The sequence below is a fragment of the Periplaneta americana genome, chromosome 8 (genome assembly GCF_040183065.1).
Source record: "Periplaneta americana isolate PAMFEO1 chromosome 8, P.americana_PAMFEO1_priV1, whole genome shotgun sequence".
Taxonomy (NCBI): Eukaryota; Metazoa; Arthropoda; class Insecta; order Blattodea; family Blattidae; genus Periplaneta; species Periplaneta americana.
The window spans coordinates 84,062,321-84,081,068 of NC_091124.1; the positions used below are offsets into that span (position 1 = coordinate 84,062,321).

The 18,748-nt window shown below is 36.9% G+C and overlaps 1 protein-coding gene and 1 long non-coding RNA gene across 3 annotated transcripts in view; one reads left to right on the forward strand and one right to left on the reverse strand.

Moving 5' to 3' along the window:
- LOC138704835 (uncharacterized) overlaps positions 1–18,748 on the reverse strand; it is a 412,725-nt gene that overhangs the window by 247,121 nt on the left and 146,856 nt on the right. The window lies entirely within an intron of this gene.
- Positions 1–18,748, forward strand: part of LOC138704829 (retinol dehydrogenase 16-like) — a 57,180-nt gene that overhangs the window by 6,073 nt on the left and 32,359 nt on the right. For both annotated transcript variants that reach the window (XM_069833126.1, XM_069833125.1), the window contains exons 2-4: positions 4,231–4,353; positions 8,543–8,675; positions 18,632–18,743. In XM_069833126.1, the coding sequence (XP_069689227.1) occupies positions 4,231–4,353; positions 8,543–8,675; positions 18,632–18,743 (368 nt within the window). The remainder of the gene's footprint in view (positions 1–4,230; positions 4,354–8,542; positions 8,676–18,631; positions 18,744–18,748) is intronic.

Sequence of the window (18,748 nt, forward strand, 5' to 3'; positions counted from 1 at the left end):
AAACAAAGGCTCTCTAAATCACCACCAACTCCATTTCTGTAATATAGGCCTGTGAATGGGGGTATTGTTGCTTGAGAGTTATACTCCAGTGATAACCTTGTATAGCATTCTGAATAATGAAACTGCAATTCTCTGAAAAATCACCAATGATGAACTCACCGGGCTTTATTTCATTTTTCAGTTGCTTTAAATAATTTGCTTGGAACTTTGCAATGCAGTTGTGTATCTTGAATTTTTTTAAGCCAACCAATGAAGTTATTAATGAAATTTACAGTCACTTTTCACTAAAATCATATTGGCCTCTTTGTTGTCATCCACTTCTTGTACTTAAGTTCTTCAACTAAATAACAGTGAACTCAATTTAAACTACAGGAACATTTTTGCAGTTATCGAGATAACAATTTAGTCATGGATTATACCAGACCATTTTCAGCATTAAATCATTGATTTTTTCCATTCCACTTTCAGATTCAAGAATTGCATACTATCTCAAACTCATGAACATTAATTTAGTATTTTTGCATATAGTGCAAACACAAAAGTTGTGTGTCCCTGGTTGCCGAGCCAAGCCGCAATGTTTCGGTCTCAGAGACGGAAATCACGAAAATCCAATCTTACAATTTGGTTGTCTTATTTTAAATTCTCTATAGAGGTCTTTTAAGTTTCATAATAGTAGTCTCATTTGTTTTTGTATTTTTTTTTTTACTCTTTTATCTCCTTCCCGGACAGATGTAATGTCTTTCACCCCAGGTATTATCCTACTAATACTGTCTTCTTCATAGAAATTTATCACAACTTGAATCACGTCATTAAGGAGATTTCGGTGTTTTCTATCTGAAAACGAAATAATACCTTTGATTTAGTTTCGCAGTGTGTAAGACGACACTCCGAATTCAGATATTATTTTATATTCACTCCAACGTTTTGGAAGGCAAGTTAAAATCATGTACTTTTCATTTGGTGATTTTAAATTTTTTGCATTTTATTTTCAACTTGTTGATCATTTCCTGTGCTTCATTAGTCACGACACCAACATTATATATGTCTCTATTAATTGCTTCATTCACCGAATTTGCTTTTGTTGAGCATATGATTTAACTCTCGAAAGCTTTGGTTTTGAAACAGGGGACTGGCCTTGCGGTGTAAGAAGTTTATTTAAGTTACCGTACTTACATATATAGTTTCCTTACATTCAGGAGCATATTATTCTTCACTTTTTGAATTTCCCGCCTCTGTTTGTAAATATTCTTCTTCGCTTGTTGATTTGCCGACCTCACTTTCAGTCCAAGCAACTTCAATAATTATTTTAACTTTTTAAATATTACGGCGACAGCGTTCGCAAATGGCATCACCTACCACTAATTGCGGAACCTTTTGCACATGCTACTTGTCAATTTTCATTTACAGACTTGTGACGAATGTCTCTTAAGTCCGAAAGGGTTGCAATACCACATATGACTCCAACTTTTCGTCTTTAATTTAGCCATATTGAACACTTACAACTTACAATCACAGAACAGAACAAAATCACCCTCTGAACTGAAGGGAAAAAGTTGCGCTGAGATTATCACAGAAAGAAAACAAACTTCCACGCGAAAGCTATTAGTGACCCTTTGAGCGGATGTCGTAACATCTGGCATTTGTCATATCAATCGCTAAGCACGCTTGTGGATGGTCTGGTATGAGCGCGTGACGTGTACACTGCATGCGACTTTGAACTTAAGCGGCAACATTTCCAATTCTGGTTTATTTATTATTTTCAAAAGTTTTAGAGATGCTATCATAAGATTTTTGTAATCGATTAAAGAATTGTTTATCTCACTGAAAAAATAGAACATAGTATAAAAAGTATTCGATTAGAAAACATGAACGTTTCTTTATTTTACTGTAAGTTTTAATATATACCCGAAATATAAATCCATAATAACTCAAAAGTAAGTTTAAATATATATATATATATATATATATATATATATATATATATATATATATATATATATATATATATATATTCGTCATTGTATTGGCACAATTTTTATGTTGATACAAAGAAGCACGTCAGTTTAACAATATGTTTAACAACAGTCTACATATCAACTCCCCGAATATTTCACCCTTCATTACATTTCAACCATTTATGATATGAAGTTCATATTAGGCCATTTCACTATTTAGGTCTATTATTATGACATTCATTTACTGGAATATTGAAAAAATCCAGAATTTGACATTAAAAAATTTGAAGTTTTATATGGAATGACCCAGTTGAAATTTCAGTCCGATAAATTTATCGAATTTCAAACACGTATGCTAGTCATAGAGAACAGTGCCCTTTTCCAAATGTCGAGTAAAATCAGCAATAAATTGCTTGAATTATTACAGTACCTGGTGAAAAAAAAAAACTGTGCGTACATGTCTAACAGCCTATCATCTCGTAACTGCTTTACATTTATATAGTAATAGTATTCAACCTAATATAGACAGATTCGTCCTCACCAAACAGTAGGGACGAACTCGAGCTTGTAAGTGATTATTTATATAGAGTGCTAAAGTATGACTATATTACGTGTTTGACTTGATTTGAAATGTTTAATGTAATGATATTCCGCATTAGTTTTGTACATCCCTAAGCAGAAGAAAAGCCACATTCATGTGATGTAGAAATATTGTAGAAAGAGTGAAAAGAATGGTATTTACTTTCCATCCCTTATGTCCATGCCTTCCCTAGAATATGGCTAAAGATGGGAGTTTTATAATAGAGATTTTCGTGTCAAAAATACATAGGTAGAGACACAGATACAGTACGTAAGTAGAAACAGATATAAACATAATACAGTAGAAAGGAAAGAAAAATTCATTATGAAATCAAAGCATGTGATGAAGACGGATAAGTTAAATAATACATTTTAATATCCATTGCCATTTTTGTTGAGAATGCGTAAGAACAAAAACCAAATCTATAAATATTACAAGTACATAGTCCATTCACATTATATATATCTTCTTGCTTCATTTATATTGTTTTTTTAATTTACAGGAAAGACAGAGGTATGAGATCTTTTCTAAAGTCTGATCCAGTACAAAGGAAACAGGCAGAGCAAATAAACGTATTTGTCATTGTGGTAATGCATTTTGTCAACGCACTGAAATATGAAGAACAATATTTGGAGAAGATATCGTAAATTTATTCCAACTCAAAAATAATGTAACCTTATTGTTATGACAATAATAATCACTTTGACAATTTAATTCTACTCCCGTCAACAATGGGATTTCCACTCCACACATTAACACAGTATTCGTTATTGCACTCCACAGACGACAATGACAATTTACTTTGATTATTGAGAACAACAATGAAGTGTTAATCTCAACTAATGTTTACAAAGCACTATTTACAAATCAGAACTGTCAATTCTCAGTTCACAGTTCGTTTGCCTTGGCTAGTTCTTCTAGCTCAGTCACTCGAGTTCACTGTATCTCGAACCCCAGACCTTCAGAGACAATCCGCTGGACTTCGAACTCAGGTCCCCAAATGCGGTGCACTGCACTCGAACTCAGGACTTCGGACGCTCATACAACTGCGGACACACTCAAGTCGAACTCTGGTCTCGAAGCTGGCTTGACTGCTATACAAGACTGGCTGGCTTGCTGTCCACTGACTATAACAACGCTGCTCAAGTTCGCTCGCTTGTTGTATTTATAACCAAACCATAGTTTCAGGAGAGTACGATCTCCCGAACAATCGACAGATGCCTAGAAGATAACGCCTATCCAGAGTTCTCTGGATTTCTCCGCTCAGTCACCAGCTGCTTTACTCCCTTCTCACCCTTCGTCGCGTCCGCATCTCCACCTCGAGCCCCCCCTCTTACGTCTGTCCCCTCCAGACCTTCGCTGCATCACTCGTTTTCTCGTGCGCCCCCGACCTCTGTGGGACGCGATCGAATCCCGACTGTCACAATATAATAGGACTCAATATAACATAGGCATTTTATACGTGTACGGGTACATGGATAAATAATCAAATAAAAAATAAATCCAATTACAAATAAACACAATCTTAACCTACTCACAGTGTAAAACCCTACTTCCTGTTTGTGGACAACAGTTTGAAATCCACCTGATTTTTAGATTTGGAAACATCTGGGAAACAAGAACACAGAATAAACAATTTTTAAGTCAGAGATATCAACCATTTGCTAATATTATTCCGTATTCATTCTTAAACAGGTTGTGACACAGGATTTGGCTACGAGTTTGCGAAGAAATTGGACTCTTTAGGGGTCCTGGTATTTGCTGGATGCCTGTATTCCGAAGGAGACGGAGCTAAGGAACTGAAGAGCTCCTGCTCTGGTAAGTTAAAGATTATACAACTTGACGTCACACAAGATGAGCAGGTTGGAAATGCAGTTAAAAGGATTACATCTATTCTTCAAGAAAACAAAAAAGGTAAGTTTATTCTTACCGAGTCATGAGGTCATGGCATATTCAAACTGACCACTATGAACACAGGTGCATTGAACGAGACTTCATTAAAGATTCAATTTGTACTCAAAATAAATGTAGTGATTGCACTGGCAATAAAGATGAATGCGGTGGTTGCCGCTGTGATAAAAAGTGGTGCTTATAATGGGGCGGTTTTGACGGTGATACTGCAATCCGAAGGATTACTGATAATGGTCCCCATAGGCGCCGACTACTGATTTTGAGCACGGGAACAGGAAGGGACGCATGAGTTGCTGGGTGGTAGGTCTACATGCATTTATAATAGTGTTTTGGGATTTTATCGATTAATCGATCAATTTCCGTTGTAAGATTATATTGTAGATAATAAGATTTAATCGAATAATCGAGTCGATTAAGATTAATCGGTTGTAGTTGATAATTATTATTATGTTAATACGAACTCATACTAAAAATTTCTACAATATTTCTCTTTCGGAAATTGCTTACTTAAAAGCGCAATAGTACTGTTATTTTATAACGGTAGGCTAATCCAGGTAGCCTAGGGAAAATCTTTGCACAAAAACTTCAGAAAGAAGAGTGAGATATGAGGACAGTGACCTAGTCTACCTCGATTGAAAGTTGAAACACAATGCGAAACCTTATTAAGTTTTATGATTTTCCAAGAAAACTTCCACCTTGTTGTCAGCTCATCTTCCTAGCATATGAAATACATACCTTTCTGGGATTCGTCCACTTCATCCCTTATAAAATAGCCATGTCTATACTGTGTGTAAGTGAGAGCGTAACTACTTCTCTTTCTAAAATCTGGGAATTCGATTACAATAGGGGTCAGTCTTCTGTTTCGATCGCTGTACTTTTGCAGTTGCGGTTTCTGTACTGAGTTTGTATTATGAAGGTTGTATATTTAGTTTGATAAAAAAAATCAGTTTTCTATGGTTTGTGAAAAGTGTAAACGCCATTATGTCATGAGAATTTGAGAGGTAAACTCGGTGAAACATTTGGATTTAAATTGAACGATCGTGGAGAAGTGCTTGACACAAAAAAAAGGTTTTCTTGTGTTTAGTGTTGCAGGAAACATTGTTACTAATAACGTTCCATACTAAAGACATCTATGCTTCATACACTTCTGTGATGTAACTTACTGTACATATTTCCTGTTCCATAAAAGATTCTCCTGAATATTTCTCAGTTTCCATTTATATAGCAATTAGCGTTTTCAATTAATGTAATATTACTCGCTAAACTTTAGAATACGTGCGGAGCTTTCAGCCGTCCTGTTTCGATGATAATCAAGAACACAATGTCTTTAACATCAGCTGGATATGACGTTTACCTGTGCTGTTCTTACCAGGAGAAAATTGTTACCTCTCTTTCTCTCTCTTCCTCAATCTTATTTCAACAATACTCCCTGGACCACATCATATTTCTACTTCATTTCACTGAGATAATTTGTTGCTATATCTTTGGAAACGGGATTTTTTTTTGTTTTTTTTTGTTTGTTTTAGAAACTCGCTACTAGATTCAATAAACCTCGCACATGACTACTGCAGTCGCTTCTTGAAAAATAACGTATAGTCACGGATTTTACTAGCAACATCACTTCTCTGGGTACTGCCCGGTCCCTAGTAGCGAGCAGAGTCGGCGCTACTCTTGCAGCGCACTGTCCATTTGTCCCCAATTACTGGTTTCTTTTCTACAGGAAAGAGATATCCTATTGTATGTCATTATCACAGTGTACATCAACACAGGGGGATTATGTTTATCGATCAGCCTGTGATGTGAATTTGTGTCTCATTCTATTTCAACGTAGAGCATAATTACTTATAGCATAGTAATGTTGCTGTAACTAAAAAGTAAAAGACATTCTCCAGTTGGCAATTTTCTTTTTGTCTTTTATATAACAATTTTTCTTTTTTGAAGAGTTGTCGACTATCGTCAACAACGCTGGTATTGCATTTCCTGGAGAAATAGAATGGACTCCCATCGATGTCTTCCAGAAGACATATGACGTGAATACCTTTGGCCAAGTCAGAGTCACGAATGCATTCTTGTCTCTGCTTAAAAAGTCTAAAGGAAGATTAGTTAACGTAATAAGTGCTGCAGGCAAGACGAAACGTTAAGCTGCATTATAGTAGACGAACTGAATAACTACACTACTGTACATTTAAATTAATTTCTCAATACAAAAGGGAACGGGAGGAAGAACAACGATTGTGCGAGGGGATCGATGCACCAACATTTAAGAGGTGATTCTACATGTTAAATATACCGGTAACAAAATTTTATTATACTTTTCCTCTGCTGAAGCACCGTTAAGCCTAATGTTTGTAGCGCTCTATTGCGGTAATGGCTCGAGAGAAATGTCTGATTGCTATACATACAGATAGGTAAAAATAATCTGAATAAGTAATGTCTTGAATCTTTTTTTGCAAATTAAACCGTTTAGCCATGAATTTAAATGAAATAATTGCAGAGGGAGAGAGAAAAATAAGGAGTGCACGCCGCACTTTCTAAAGTAGCCGTGCTGTTGGCAAATACTTCACAGAAACATAACGATTTCCTCTAAAACGGTGAATGTCAGGGAAAAAAACTTATTTAGATTTTTCAAATCTATCCTCATTATCTATTACCAGTTTCATTTTGGCGCAAAGGTTACCATCCACCCTGTACACTGTGCAGCATATACAGAGTCAGGAGTTCAAACATTTTTATGGGAATATGGTTTCACCTAATCTGATACATATGGTATATTCCAGATAAGAACGATGAGCACAACAAAAGTGTGTAGTTTTACCACCTCCCATATCATCATACCAAGTCATGTAGAAATTCGTTGTCAAATGGATGTTGATCGTTACTAATACTTTAGATCAAAGTGAAGTATGATAAACAGAGGTAAGAAGTTCGTACAAAAGCCATTAAGTTTTGTGAGCTTGGACTAAATATTTACTGAATTAACTGTACTGACACAGCTCTCAACGTCAACAAACCAGCAAAACAAACCTGTACAGTCGCGTGGTAACCAAACTTAGTTTTGTGCCAATGATCCATGGCCTTATAATCAATAATAAAATGAACAATTAACATTGTGTGAAAAAAAAACATTATTGACAATTATTGTATTCTTCGTAATTTTCAATATAAAATAATGTACCCATATATATATATATATATATATATATATATATATATATATAATATAGTAACAAAATACGTAATAATATGTATCTAGCCTTGTTATAATTAATAATAATTTACATTTTCTGTTTATCAAAATAAATTTATGTTCTATGTTCAGAAAAATAGTATTTGTACCCTGAAAATATTCGTTCTGCGTTATAAAACGTAACTGGAACAAATCTGAAATATGATACAGTATTCCTTACTATATCACCAAGTGAACAATAGCTTTGTGATTATAATAGTGCATTTCATACTTATATGGCACAACATATTATACCCATAATTCGCTTTAAAGAATAGTTTTAATTTTTTGCTCTAATGACTATTGCGACTAAAATATATGTATTTAAAATTGGTTCCAATTGCATTTCATTTTTGACAACACGTTGTCCCAAATTTTCCAGCTTCAGTACTAATACGTACGAAACTTTCAACATCAAATATACCTAGGCAGGCAGAACAGTGAATAGAAGCTGGAAAAAGTAAACAAGCCATAGCCTGTTCCCCCACCTCCTATACTGTGCTATCAGTTAACCTGTATCACCCCGACGGGGACGTCAACTTCGAAATCTAGTTACGATACATCATTATTATGACCTTATATGCCTACTGTTACTATGTTACTAGATACAATAACTCAAGCCTCCAAAACATCTTAAGAGCTTCGCCACTGACCAGTATTCACTCCGTACGTTATAATAACGTCTATTTTTATAGCAGTGTATCAAATATCAATTATCAAATGAACGAGCTTTAGGCCTATATATGAAAGCTGAATTTCAGATTAGCAACTAGACACCAAAATTATTTTTAAAATTAAATTGTTTAAGATATCAATGTGATACTTTCATTTAGCATTGCTTATTAACGCAGCACTTATTTATTTTCCTAGGTTATAACACATTACCTAACATGGTAAGCTACTGTATGTCCAAACATGCTGCAGTATCATTATCAAGTGGCTTGCGGCAAGAATTGATGAAATGGTCTATATCGGTGCATACAATAGAGCCGTGGTATTACAGGTAAGTAAATAATTTTGTGTTTGTATAATTATAAGAAGTTCAATAGAATTCACTGGGATCAATCTCTGCGCTTGGCGACCGTTGCACGACCATTACAATGCTTGGGTGAGAGGTGGAGTGAGACAGACCTGCGACCAGGTTGTGTTCTGGAAACAATCACGGTCTTCCGTCGTGACATATCAACATACGAGTATAACATAAGCTAACTCACGAGCAACGTTTTCAGTTCAGATAATTCTGCTAGTGCCGATACGGAGATTTGACGTAAAGTAGTAGTAGGTTTATTTTGCCTGGCAGAGTTAAGGCCATGAGGTCTTTTCTTCCACTCAACCAGGTTTCAATAAAATACATGAGATACAAAATTTGATTACAAAAAACACAAAAGAAAATACCTTAGAAATTACATAAAATATAGCAGGAAATTACAATAGACAAGATCAGTTACACAATATAAAATTACAAATTTTCAAGATCAGTTACATAATATATCAAATAAAGTAGAAAATTACACATAATCAAAATCAGTTACATAACATAAGGGGAATACACACACACACACACACACACACACACACAATTTATAAGATCTAAAATGCCCGAGACAAATTGGACGATTAATTTACTTGAGATATAATATTCAGTTAATATACTAATTGGAGAATACATATGGGTGACAAGACATAAAATGTTGATTAGCAAAGTCCTACTAAATGGCATACAAACACAAATGATTAAGTAATATATGAAGATAATAAAAAAAAAAGAAAAGAGAAAAAAAAGAAGAAGAGAGAGGAGAAAAAAAATAACAACTTGGTCATTTAAGACTATTTAGAAACTTCCGCAAGAGTCTAGTTCTGTTCATTAAAGACATTTCTAAGTAGAGTGTACTTAAAAGATTTTAGACTCCGACTGCTCCTGATTTCCTGTGACAAGGAATTCCAGGAACGAGCTGTGTGTATTGTGAAGAAAGCAGAGTAGAGAGATGTTTGATGGAGTGGAATTGATAGAACATGGTTATGCTGTGAACGTGTATCACGGTTGTGGTGGGATGCTAAAAGTGTGAAGCGAGGAACTAGATAAATAGGTGTGGAATTATTTAAAATCTGATACAGCAAACAGAGTGAATGAACTGAACGTCTCTCCCGTAAACGAAGCCAAGATAATTGAAAGAAATACTCGGTGACATGATCATAGCGACGGCTGTTAAAAATGAAACAAACACAAGCATTATGAACACGCTGAAGCCTCAATGACAATTCAACACTAAGATCACTATACAAAACGTCGCAATAGTCAAAGTAAGGCATCACCAGGGTCTGTATCAAGATCAGTTTCAGTTTAGAAGGAAAGAAATTTTTCAGTCTTTTCAGAGAATGCAAGATTGAGAAAGTTTTCTTACAGACATATTTTACCTGTGCATTCCAGCTGAGATTCGAGTCGAAATGGAAACCGAAGTTTTTAACCGTAGTACTGAATGGTATTATAGTATTATTTAAAGTCACTGGCAAAAGTGTATTAATGTTGATGGAAGATAGTAATCTTTGATGTCGTAGTAGAATTACTTGCGTTTTCCCGGGATTAAGGTTCAGCCCGCATTTTCTAGCCCAGCTGCTGATTAACGTAAGTTCATGATTTAATTTTGATAGGCTATCATTAAGTGAGTTTGGTCGTGAATGTATATATATCTGAAGATCATCTGCATAGAGATGATGCTGACAATGTTTAAGGGCAGTAGAGATGTCGTTAATGTAAATAGCGAAAAATAGAGGCCCTAGTACAGATCCTTGAGGGATTCCTGCCTTCACGTCTCGCCATGAAGAAAACCGATTATTGTGAGACACACATTGATGGCGATCGCGAAGGTAAGACTCCATCCACATGATTGCCGTGTCTGACAAATGCAACATTTTCAGCTTTGCAATAAGAATATCAATGTCGATAGTTTCAAATGCTCGAGAAAAGTCCAGTAGTGATAGTACGGTCACTTCACGTCTGTCCATAGCTTCACGAGCATCTTCAGTGATCTTAAGTAGGGCAGTAGAGGTGCTATGATTTGGTCTGAAGCCGGACTGGAGTGGGTCAAGGAGATTATACGAGTCCAGGTAGTCGGTGAGTTGCCTGTGGACTATACGTTCTAGTACTTTAGATAATGTCGGAAGAATACTTATTGGTCTGTAGTCGCTAGGAGTGGTAGGCTGAGTGACTTTAGGGAGGGGTCGAACAAGAGCATATTTCCATTGCACAGGGTAGGAGGATGTGATAAGAGAAGCGTTGAAGATATGTGTAAGAGTTGGAAGAATAATGTCGATTATTTTACTAAGCATTGTTGTGGTAATACAGTCGGTGCCTTGTGCTTTTGTTTTGATACGTTTTAAAGAGTTAATTATGTCTGTAGGAGATACGTCACACAGAAAAAATTTCTCACGTATAGGCGGAGGTCGGGATGTGAGTTCGTCTATAACTTGTTGTTTTGTGACTCTGTCAGGACAAATGGGTGGTGACGAAGTATAGTGGTCATTTAGTTCGTCGAGTGAAATGTTAATAATCTCAGTCTGTGGTGTTTGTTTACCTAGCCCCATTGTTCGTAAGTTTTTCCGTAAGTTCTTTGCTGTGGTGTCATGTTCGATAAGTCTGTGGCTATGCTGGATTTTGGCATTACGTATTATTTGCGTCGTTCTGTTTCGCAGGCTTTTGTAATACTGCCAGTTATTAGCGGTTTTATAACGCTTATAAGTACGAAAAGCCGCATCCCTTCTCGACATTAGTTCCCTTATTGTGTCGGTCATCCACGGGGCGGGAGGTCTGGATACTCGTCTAGTCTTTACGGGTGCGTGTTTGTCGTATAGCTGTAGTATCATATCACTGAAAGCTTCCACTTTCTCGTTAACAGTATGTAAGTTCCAAATATAATTCCAAGGCATTTCTAAAGCGTCAGCTGTAAGTTTAGTTTCGTCAATGTTATTCATGTCCCTGTAAGATATTATCTTGGATATCCGTTTAGGACACTGAAGCGAGTATTCTACGTAAATTAAGTCATGAGATGAGATACCGGGCACTGGTAGTTGTCCGTGTCTTAGGACTCTCTGGGGGTGAGTGGTCACAATTAGGCCAAGTAGCGTCTCAGTAGAAGCAGTGTGATGTGTTGGTAGGAGGGGTAGTATTGTCATGTTACAGGAATTAAACATTGATTTAAGCTTATTTGCATCTGCTGAATTAGTAGAGAGAAGGTTAGTGTTGAAATCACCGGCAACAATAACATGTTCATAGTGGGGAATTAAATCCAACAGTGCATTTTCAAGATCAACGAGATGGCCAATTTTCGGTGGTTGGTATGTAACGCAGATGAGACATTTTTTAAAGTTGGAGGAAATTTCGGCAAAGAGAAATTCTGGACGGGCTGAATACTGGGAGGGAGAGTGTAGAATGATTTTAGGTTGGAGATCACTTCTAATATAAGCTGCTACGCCACCTCCCCGCTTTCCTGTTCTGTCATTTCTAAGTAGCGTCCAAATGGACAAGTGAAGAGGGGAGTGTTGGTTGAAGCCAGGACTCGGACACAAGTATGCAATGAAGGTCAAGCGGTGAGAAGATGGAAAGAAATTCACTGTAGTGAGACAACAAGCTCTGTGCATTCACATGAGCGACTTTAAGCGTAATGGGAGAGGATGAGAATGACAGCTTTAACAGGTTGGAGGTAGACGGTGGCGGGGGAGAGGGATGGTTGTCGGTAGAAGGGTCTATGGCAGTTAGTGCTTGAGGATATATTGTGAAGGGGTTGTTGTCATGGCTATTGTCGAGGTCAGGAGCAGTCGGGCAAGGTTTCTGGCAAATTCCTAAGTCTGTGCCAATACAGAATATTAAACAGTAAAAATGCTATAAATTGTAACTTAAATTTATAATAGATATTGACTTAAAATATTAATTCTATCACTATATTAACTAAATAAAAGCTAGGGGTGATATATACAAAACTTTTAAAAATATTGAGTGCACTAATAGTAATGATTGTCTAAAGAATATAGAGAAAATAGAGATAAAGTAAAAATAAAAACAGAACTAGACCTTGAGTGTCATATCGCCCGACTTCTACATGTTCTGGAGATCCTCCATGCGCACTATCCTTCTTTTTGTGCCTTGGTGGTTTACTATGATCACGCCGTCGCTTGTCCATACACTATTCAGTCCAAATCTTGTTATGGCTTCCCGTAGTATCGCGTGTCGCACCTTTGTTAGATCCTCGCGAACCGTAATTTTAGACCCCTTCAATTTTCGTTTGTTGCTGAAAATTTCCCACCTCTTGCGATAACTCACAAATTTGACGATAATAGGACGAGGTTTATCACCATCTCGCCTACCAACACGATGGCTTCTGTCAATGTCCGACACATTTAGTTCAACACCTATTTTCTGCGCCACATCTATTGCTATTTTGTCGGTGTCTTCGTTTTCTTCTTCCACAATACCGAATATTCTAACACACTGTCTACGCTGGTATTGCTCGAGATTGTCAATCTTACTTTCTAGTTCACTAATCTTTTCGTCTTTCTCGAGTAAGGTTTTCTTCAACTTAGTAATCACGTCACTATTTCTCTCGATGGTCGGTTTCAGCTCGGCCACAACGGAGTCCCGTATAATGCTGGTGACCACCTCCAGCCAGGCCGCGTCTTGCAGAGCCTCCTTCACGACGCGCTGCACCATTCCTTCGATTTCTACACTGCTATCGGACTTTTTCGGACCCATTGTATTTTCTAATATTAACTAACGTTAAACTTTGAATACAGTATAACTTCTAGATCAGCTACGCAACAGTATCCACCTGCTTTGCGAAGTCAAACTCACAAATTGGTTCTGGTATCTGTACTTTGTATAGAATGATGGAACTGTAAGAAATGGCATTAATAGGGCCAGGGAGGTCATGCATGTGCATATATTTTTCCATTGGCTACAATTAATTGCTGATTAATTATTTATCTTCACTAATCAACAACATTTAAGCTTATCAAACAGAATTATATGTTGCATATGTTTGCACATTTTGGCCTTCTTCTTTTTATAAATGCATAACATTTCATGATACTGTATTTATATTATTCTGGCATATTTTCGCGTTTAAGCACATTAAAGCTGAATTTATGTTGCATAAAAATGCATAGTTTGGATTTTTAAAATGAAAGCATCATATTCTATTTTTGAAAACTGGTATTGAGTGAAATTATTATAATTATTTTTACCAGAAAATATTGAAGGATTTGCGGAACACCTAGCGAATCTCACGGCACACTAGTAGCACAGCCTAGTATATATAGTCACGAACCTCAATAGGTAGTAAATATGCATCCATGGATAGTTGCTAACCACTAGGATCGCTACTATCGCCTCATCAGAGAGAATGTGAAATAGTACCTACACAGTATTTCGTTCCTAGCACCCTCAGAACTCAAGCTTCGTGACTGTATATACTAGACTGTGATAGTAGTGTGTCTAAAGAATAACGTACTTGGAAAGGGCAGGCATATGTTTAAATGTGACTTTGCAAGTGTTTGAAGATACAATATCCAGCCTAAATTCCATTCCGGGAAGTGTAAAGGAAAAGCTTAAGAATAAAATATGTTACTCGTACAAGGTATCAAAATATTCTGGATACGAACTAATGTGCAAAATTAGAGATACATTAAACAGAAGATTCTCCATTAATTACAGTGAATAATATTTTACTGTGAAACAGTTAGTAGTATTTAAGTATGTCCAAGTAACATCTTGCGACGCTGAGAGAAGCGTTCAAGATACAAATCCACCTTCAGAGACAACAGACACTCTATCTCGCATGCTTCAACATTTCAACAATAAATGCAAGTTTAATCTCATTTACTGTGTTGGAAAGAGTGGATGAAGAAAGAATGATGATGAAGAAACTGATCAGAAAGAGGAAAAGGAATTGGCTGGGTCACTGGTTGAGAAGATGATAGACGTCATTAAGATATATGGATCATATGAGGAGATAAAGAGGAAGACAGAAAATAAGAAAGGCTCGGGCATGCTGGGTTTGCAGTGAAAGACCTTCCCCTGGGCAGAACACAATGAATGAATGAATCTCATCTTAATTTAACATATAATGTTATTACATTTATTGTTTATTATTATTAATATTATTATTATATTATTATTATTATTATTATTTACTGATTTATTCATGTTATATGAAGAAATATATAATTTTATTAGTGCATATTTTATTGCCATATTTTTAAGTTTTTAGAGGCGTATTATATGTTTAGTTGATTTTTAGAGCATGAACTTCCTGTCCCTATTCATTAATAATTTTATAGATATACAGTCAATGGACCTATTCCTTCCAATCAATCTACCTGGAAAATGTTGATCTAACCACTGGCGTACTGGGAGTCTGAAATGTCCTGGAGAACCGCCTATAGTATAGAATTCTTTAGTTGGCAGAGAAATTTAGACAGAGAAAGATATATTTCTTACCTCTCACTCACTCAGTGGCTGACCGGACATCTGCGGGGGGATGGTGGCAAGAGACAGACACTCTCCATAAAACTATTTGTATGTGCAGTGGCGGATTCTTCTATTTCTACTTACATGTTGTCGTCACCGTCATCGTCATCACTATCAGAGTCCAAACTTATTACGAAACGATCCACCGCTTTGTCAATCATTCCATCCCTTTCCCAATAAAAAATCCTCTTCCTTTTTAACATGTTCACAAGCATTTTTCAATTCTCTGGCGTGAACTTGGACAACGCTTCTTCAAATAATTTTATGACTTCTCTGGATTTGAAAGATACATTATGTTTAGCGACATCATTTGTCACTTGTGCCCAGATGAACTCAATGACACTAAAATTACAGTGGTATGGTGGAAGTCGCACTACGGTACGCCGGTGTGGTTCACTTTGAGCTGAGGTATCCAGTTCGTACCTTACCATTTTCTCCTTTTTTTAAATTTTATTGTATCGTACAATACGATTTTTGTCGCCTTTGGGTCGTACTCTATGTTGTTCTGACGTAACCAAGACTGCATGTCTGATTTAGAAGATGCAAAAGTGGCAGCTGTACAGAATGTAGAGCCGTTGTCCATTACAATGATGCTGTTTTGTGGAATGTTCGGAAGGAGTTTCTTTTCGAACCAATGTTTGAAATTAACGGCGTTCATTTCCTGACTTAAAACTGTGATAGGCTCCTGGCATAAATCCACAGGATGATCCAGCATGCACAATAATAAATCGTCCCCCTTTTCCTAAGGGCACGTTCAGAGGAATGTCACCATCGTCACAAATCCAAATTTTGCTCTTCGTGTGATTAATGTTTAGCCATGTTTCGTCTAGGTAAACGATAGGGCGGCCGGTTATTCTTAAGTCGCGCATCCTCCTTAAGGAATGGAATCGCTTAACAATTATGTCGGGTTTCTCTGTCAGAAGATTCCGTCCGAAGTTATTCTTAAGTTTTTTTAGTCTTTACCGCACCGACCATTTGCTGCCATAAAATAACCCAGACTTATCGAGAGCATCACGAATATCTTCCACACTCGGACTAAAATCAGTCTTGTACAAGGAGTAAATCTGTCTCTTGATGGCGGCCGCAGTGAATGAGTCTATATTGGTTTTCGTGGGAATTCTTTTCGGCCGCTTTTTGCCCGGAGTTGACACTTTTTTCCTGATTCATCTGCTTCTCTCTTTTCATTTAGGATACGGTAAACAGTGCGTTCAGATACTCCATACGCAGCAGGAGTTCGCTTTGCTACTTCGACTATGTTTATTGTAGGGTTTCCGACTTTCAAGGCATCGTACTCCTCCACGAAAAACTTATGTACATTGTACACTATTTCCCTGGCGTCAGACTGCAGTGGCTTTCCTCTTGTTCCTACACCAAGAATCACAAACAGTAGGACAAGAAGGCCTAATATAAAGCACAATACCCTTGTAACATTTTAATTATAAAATTATTATAAGGGCTTTCTCAAACTACACTGAAAAATGTTAACACATAGTTGTAATAACATCCACCATTGACAACCTTTCCAGATGTCCTGGTGAGGGAGGGGGAGGAAAGAAAGAGGAAATGCTGTTCTACAAGTGTCTGTGTCATAGGATTAGTTCAACTCACCCTCCCTGACCCTTCCCTATACATCAGGTAGCTCTGCCAACATAGACCTTCCCAAGTATAGTTGATACCATAGTTGCCTGGCCAGCCCGTCCCCAGACCTAATGCAATTGGACTTCTTTCTCTGGGGCTGCATGAAGGAGAAAGTGTACCAAACGGAGAAAGCAAGCAGGAAAGAGCTCGTTGCAAAGATTATAACGCGGGAATGGAGATACACCAGCACGGATTGGATAATGCGCAGCGAGAGTTCAGACGGCGTGCTGAAGCGTGTGTTCGTGAGAGAGGGGGACATTTTGTGCATCTGCTCTAGACAACTGACAATTAGCTTCACTTCTCTCAAACAGATAGGTCCATTATGTGTGGAATCAAATGGGGATATATACGGTACGTGATATTCGTGTAACTCGGAAACGGGGAAGAATATTGAAAAAGTGTATTGGAATTTTTTGTTGCAAATAAGGTCCTGAATCACCCCCTTAAGGATTGACCTGACCTTTTGATACATCTTGTATTTCAGTTTAGTATTTCATATTTCTAAATTAGTCATATTTCTTAATCGTTTGTAATTTCATAGGCTGTCATCAGTTTCATCCCGTCTATATTTTTCGCAAGCGGAATCCCTGCCAGCCATCAAGTCTTCTATCTTAGTTGTCATCCATGGTACTGGACACCTTTTAACACGTTTAGTTTTCCGTGGAGCGTGTCTCTTGTAAATCCGTTAAGAATGTTCACTTTGTCGTCCACTGAGCGTGGAGTCCAGATCAAGTGCTAAAGCAGCTGCATGGAAACTACTCTCGTCAATGCGTTTCAAGTCACGGAAAGTTATTGTATTACGCTTCAAATTAGGACAAAGTGGCGAATATGTGAGTAAATGATGTCATGAGCTGATAACCAAAGCCTGGTGCAGGTATTTGTCCGTATGACAATACCCTGTCCGTGTTCTTAGTAATAATCAAATCTAGTACCGTCTCAGATGCGTGATGCGTGGGCAAAAGTGGTAAAATAGTCATATTATACGAATCGAACATTGTCACAATTTCTCGAGTAGCGGGCGACTCAGTAGCAAGTTGGTATTGAAATCGCCCAAAATTAGAACTTGTTCATTATGTGATGATAAGTCCAATAATGCAGTTTAAAAATTAATCATTACATAGTCTTTTTTATGATTATGTTAAGATGATTCTCATCAAGCGGTGACCTACGATTATTTGGAATCATACAACTGACAACCACTCAAGTTTCACGCAATTATAGCCGTTCTACGAATCTGTATCATCTTTTCTTAGTATAAAATCAATCTTGATTTTTCATAATTTTTCACTAACATTTTAATTAGACATAACGAAGAGGTCATAATTGGAAGATATCTTACAATAAACTGACTTTGAGAAAGATGAGTGGAATCGTATTTCAAATACGCTTTACAAGGAAAGACACATTGCTCAACTGTCCAGATGGAACGGCACACAGAATGACAGTATCCTATCCACAGCTGTCCCCAGTCTGTTAGCCGAGACACGAAAAGCTGTGTATGGGCCTACGGCGAGCATTTATAATATTGTGAGCTTCGTACAATAATTGTTACGAAATTAATAATAGACACATAGATGACATGATCAAATCATCGGTTGAGCCAATGTGTGTACCTACATGACTAATGCATATTTTCATAAAAACACGTGTTTTCTAACAAGAGAAACTCTAAACACAAATAGGCTTATCCAATTGAATGTTGCTCAACTTAGTGTCATGGTGTAAGAGCTGAATTCCTGTACATTTTTTTATATTTCAGAACAGACATAATGAATTACTGTGTACATTATTTTATATTTCAGAACAGACATAATGAATGATGATAAAATAGATTCGGGTATTCAAAAGAACTGGGATAATACTGCGAAGAAGGTCCAAGAAGAATATGGAGAAGGATACCTCGACAAAATTAAGGTATG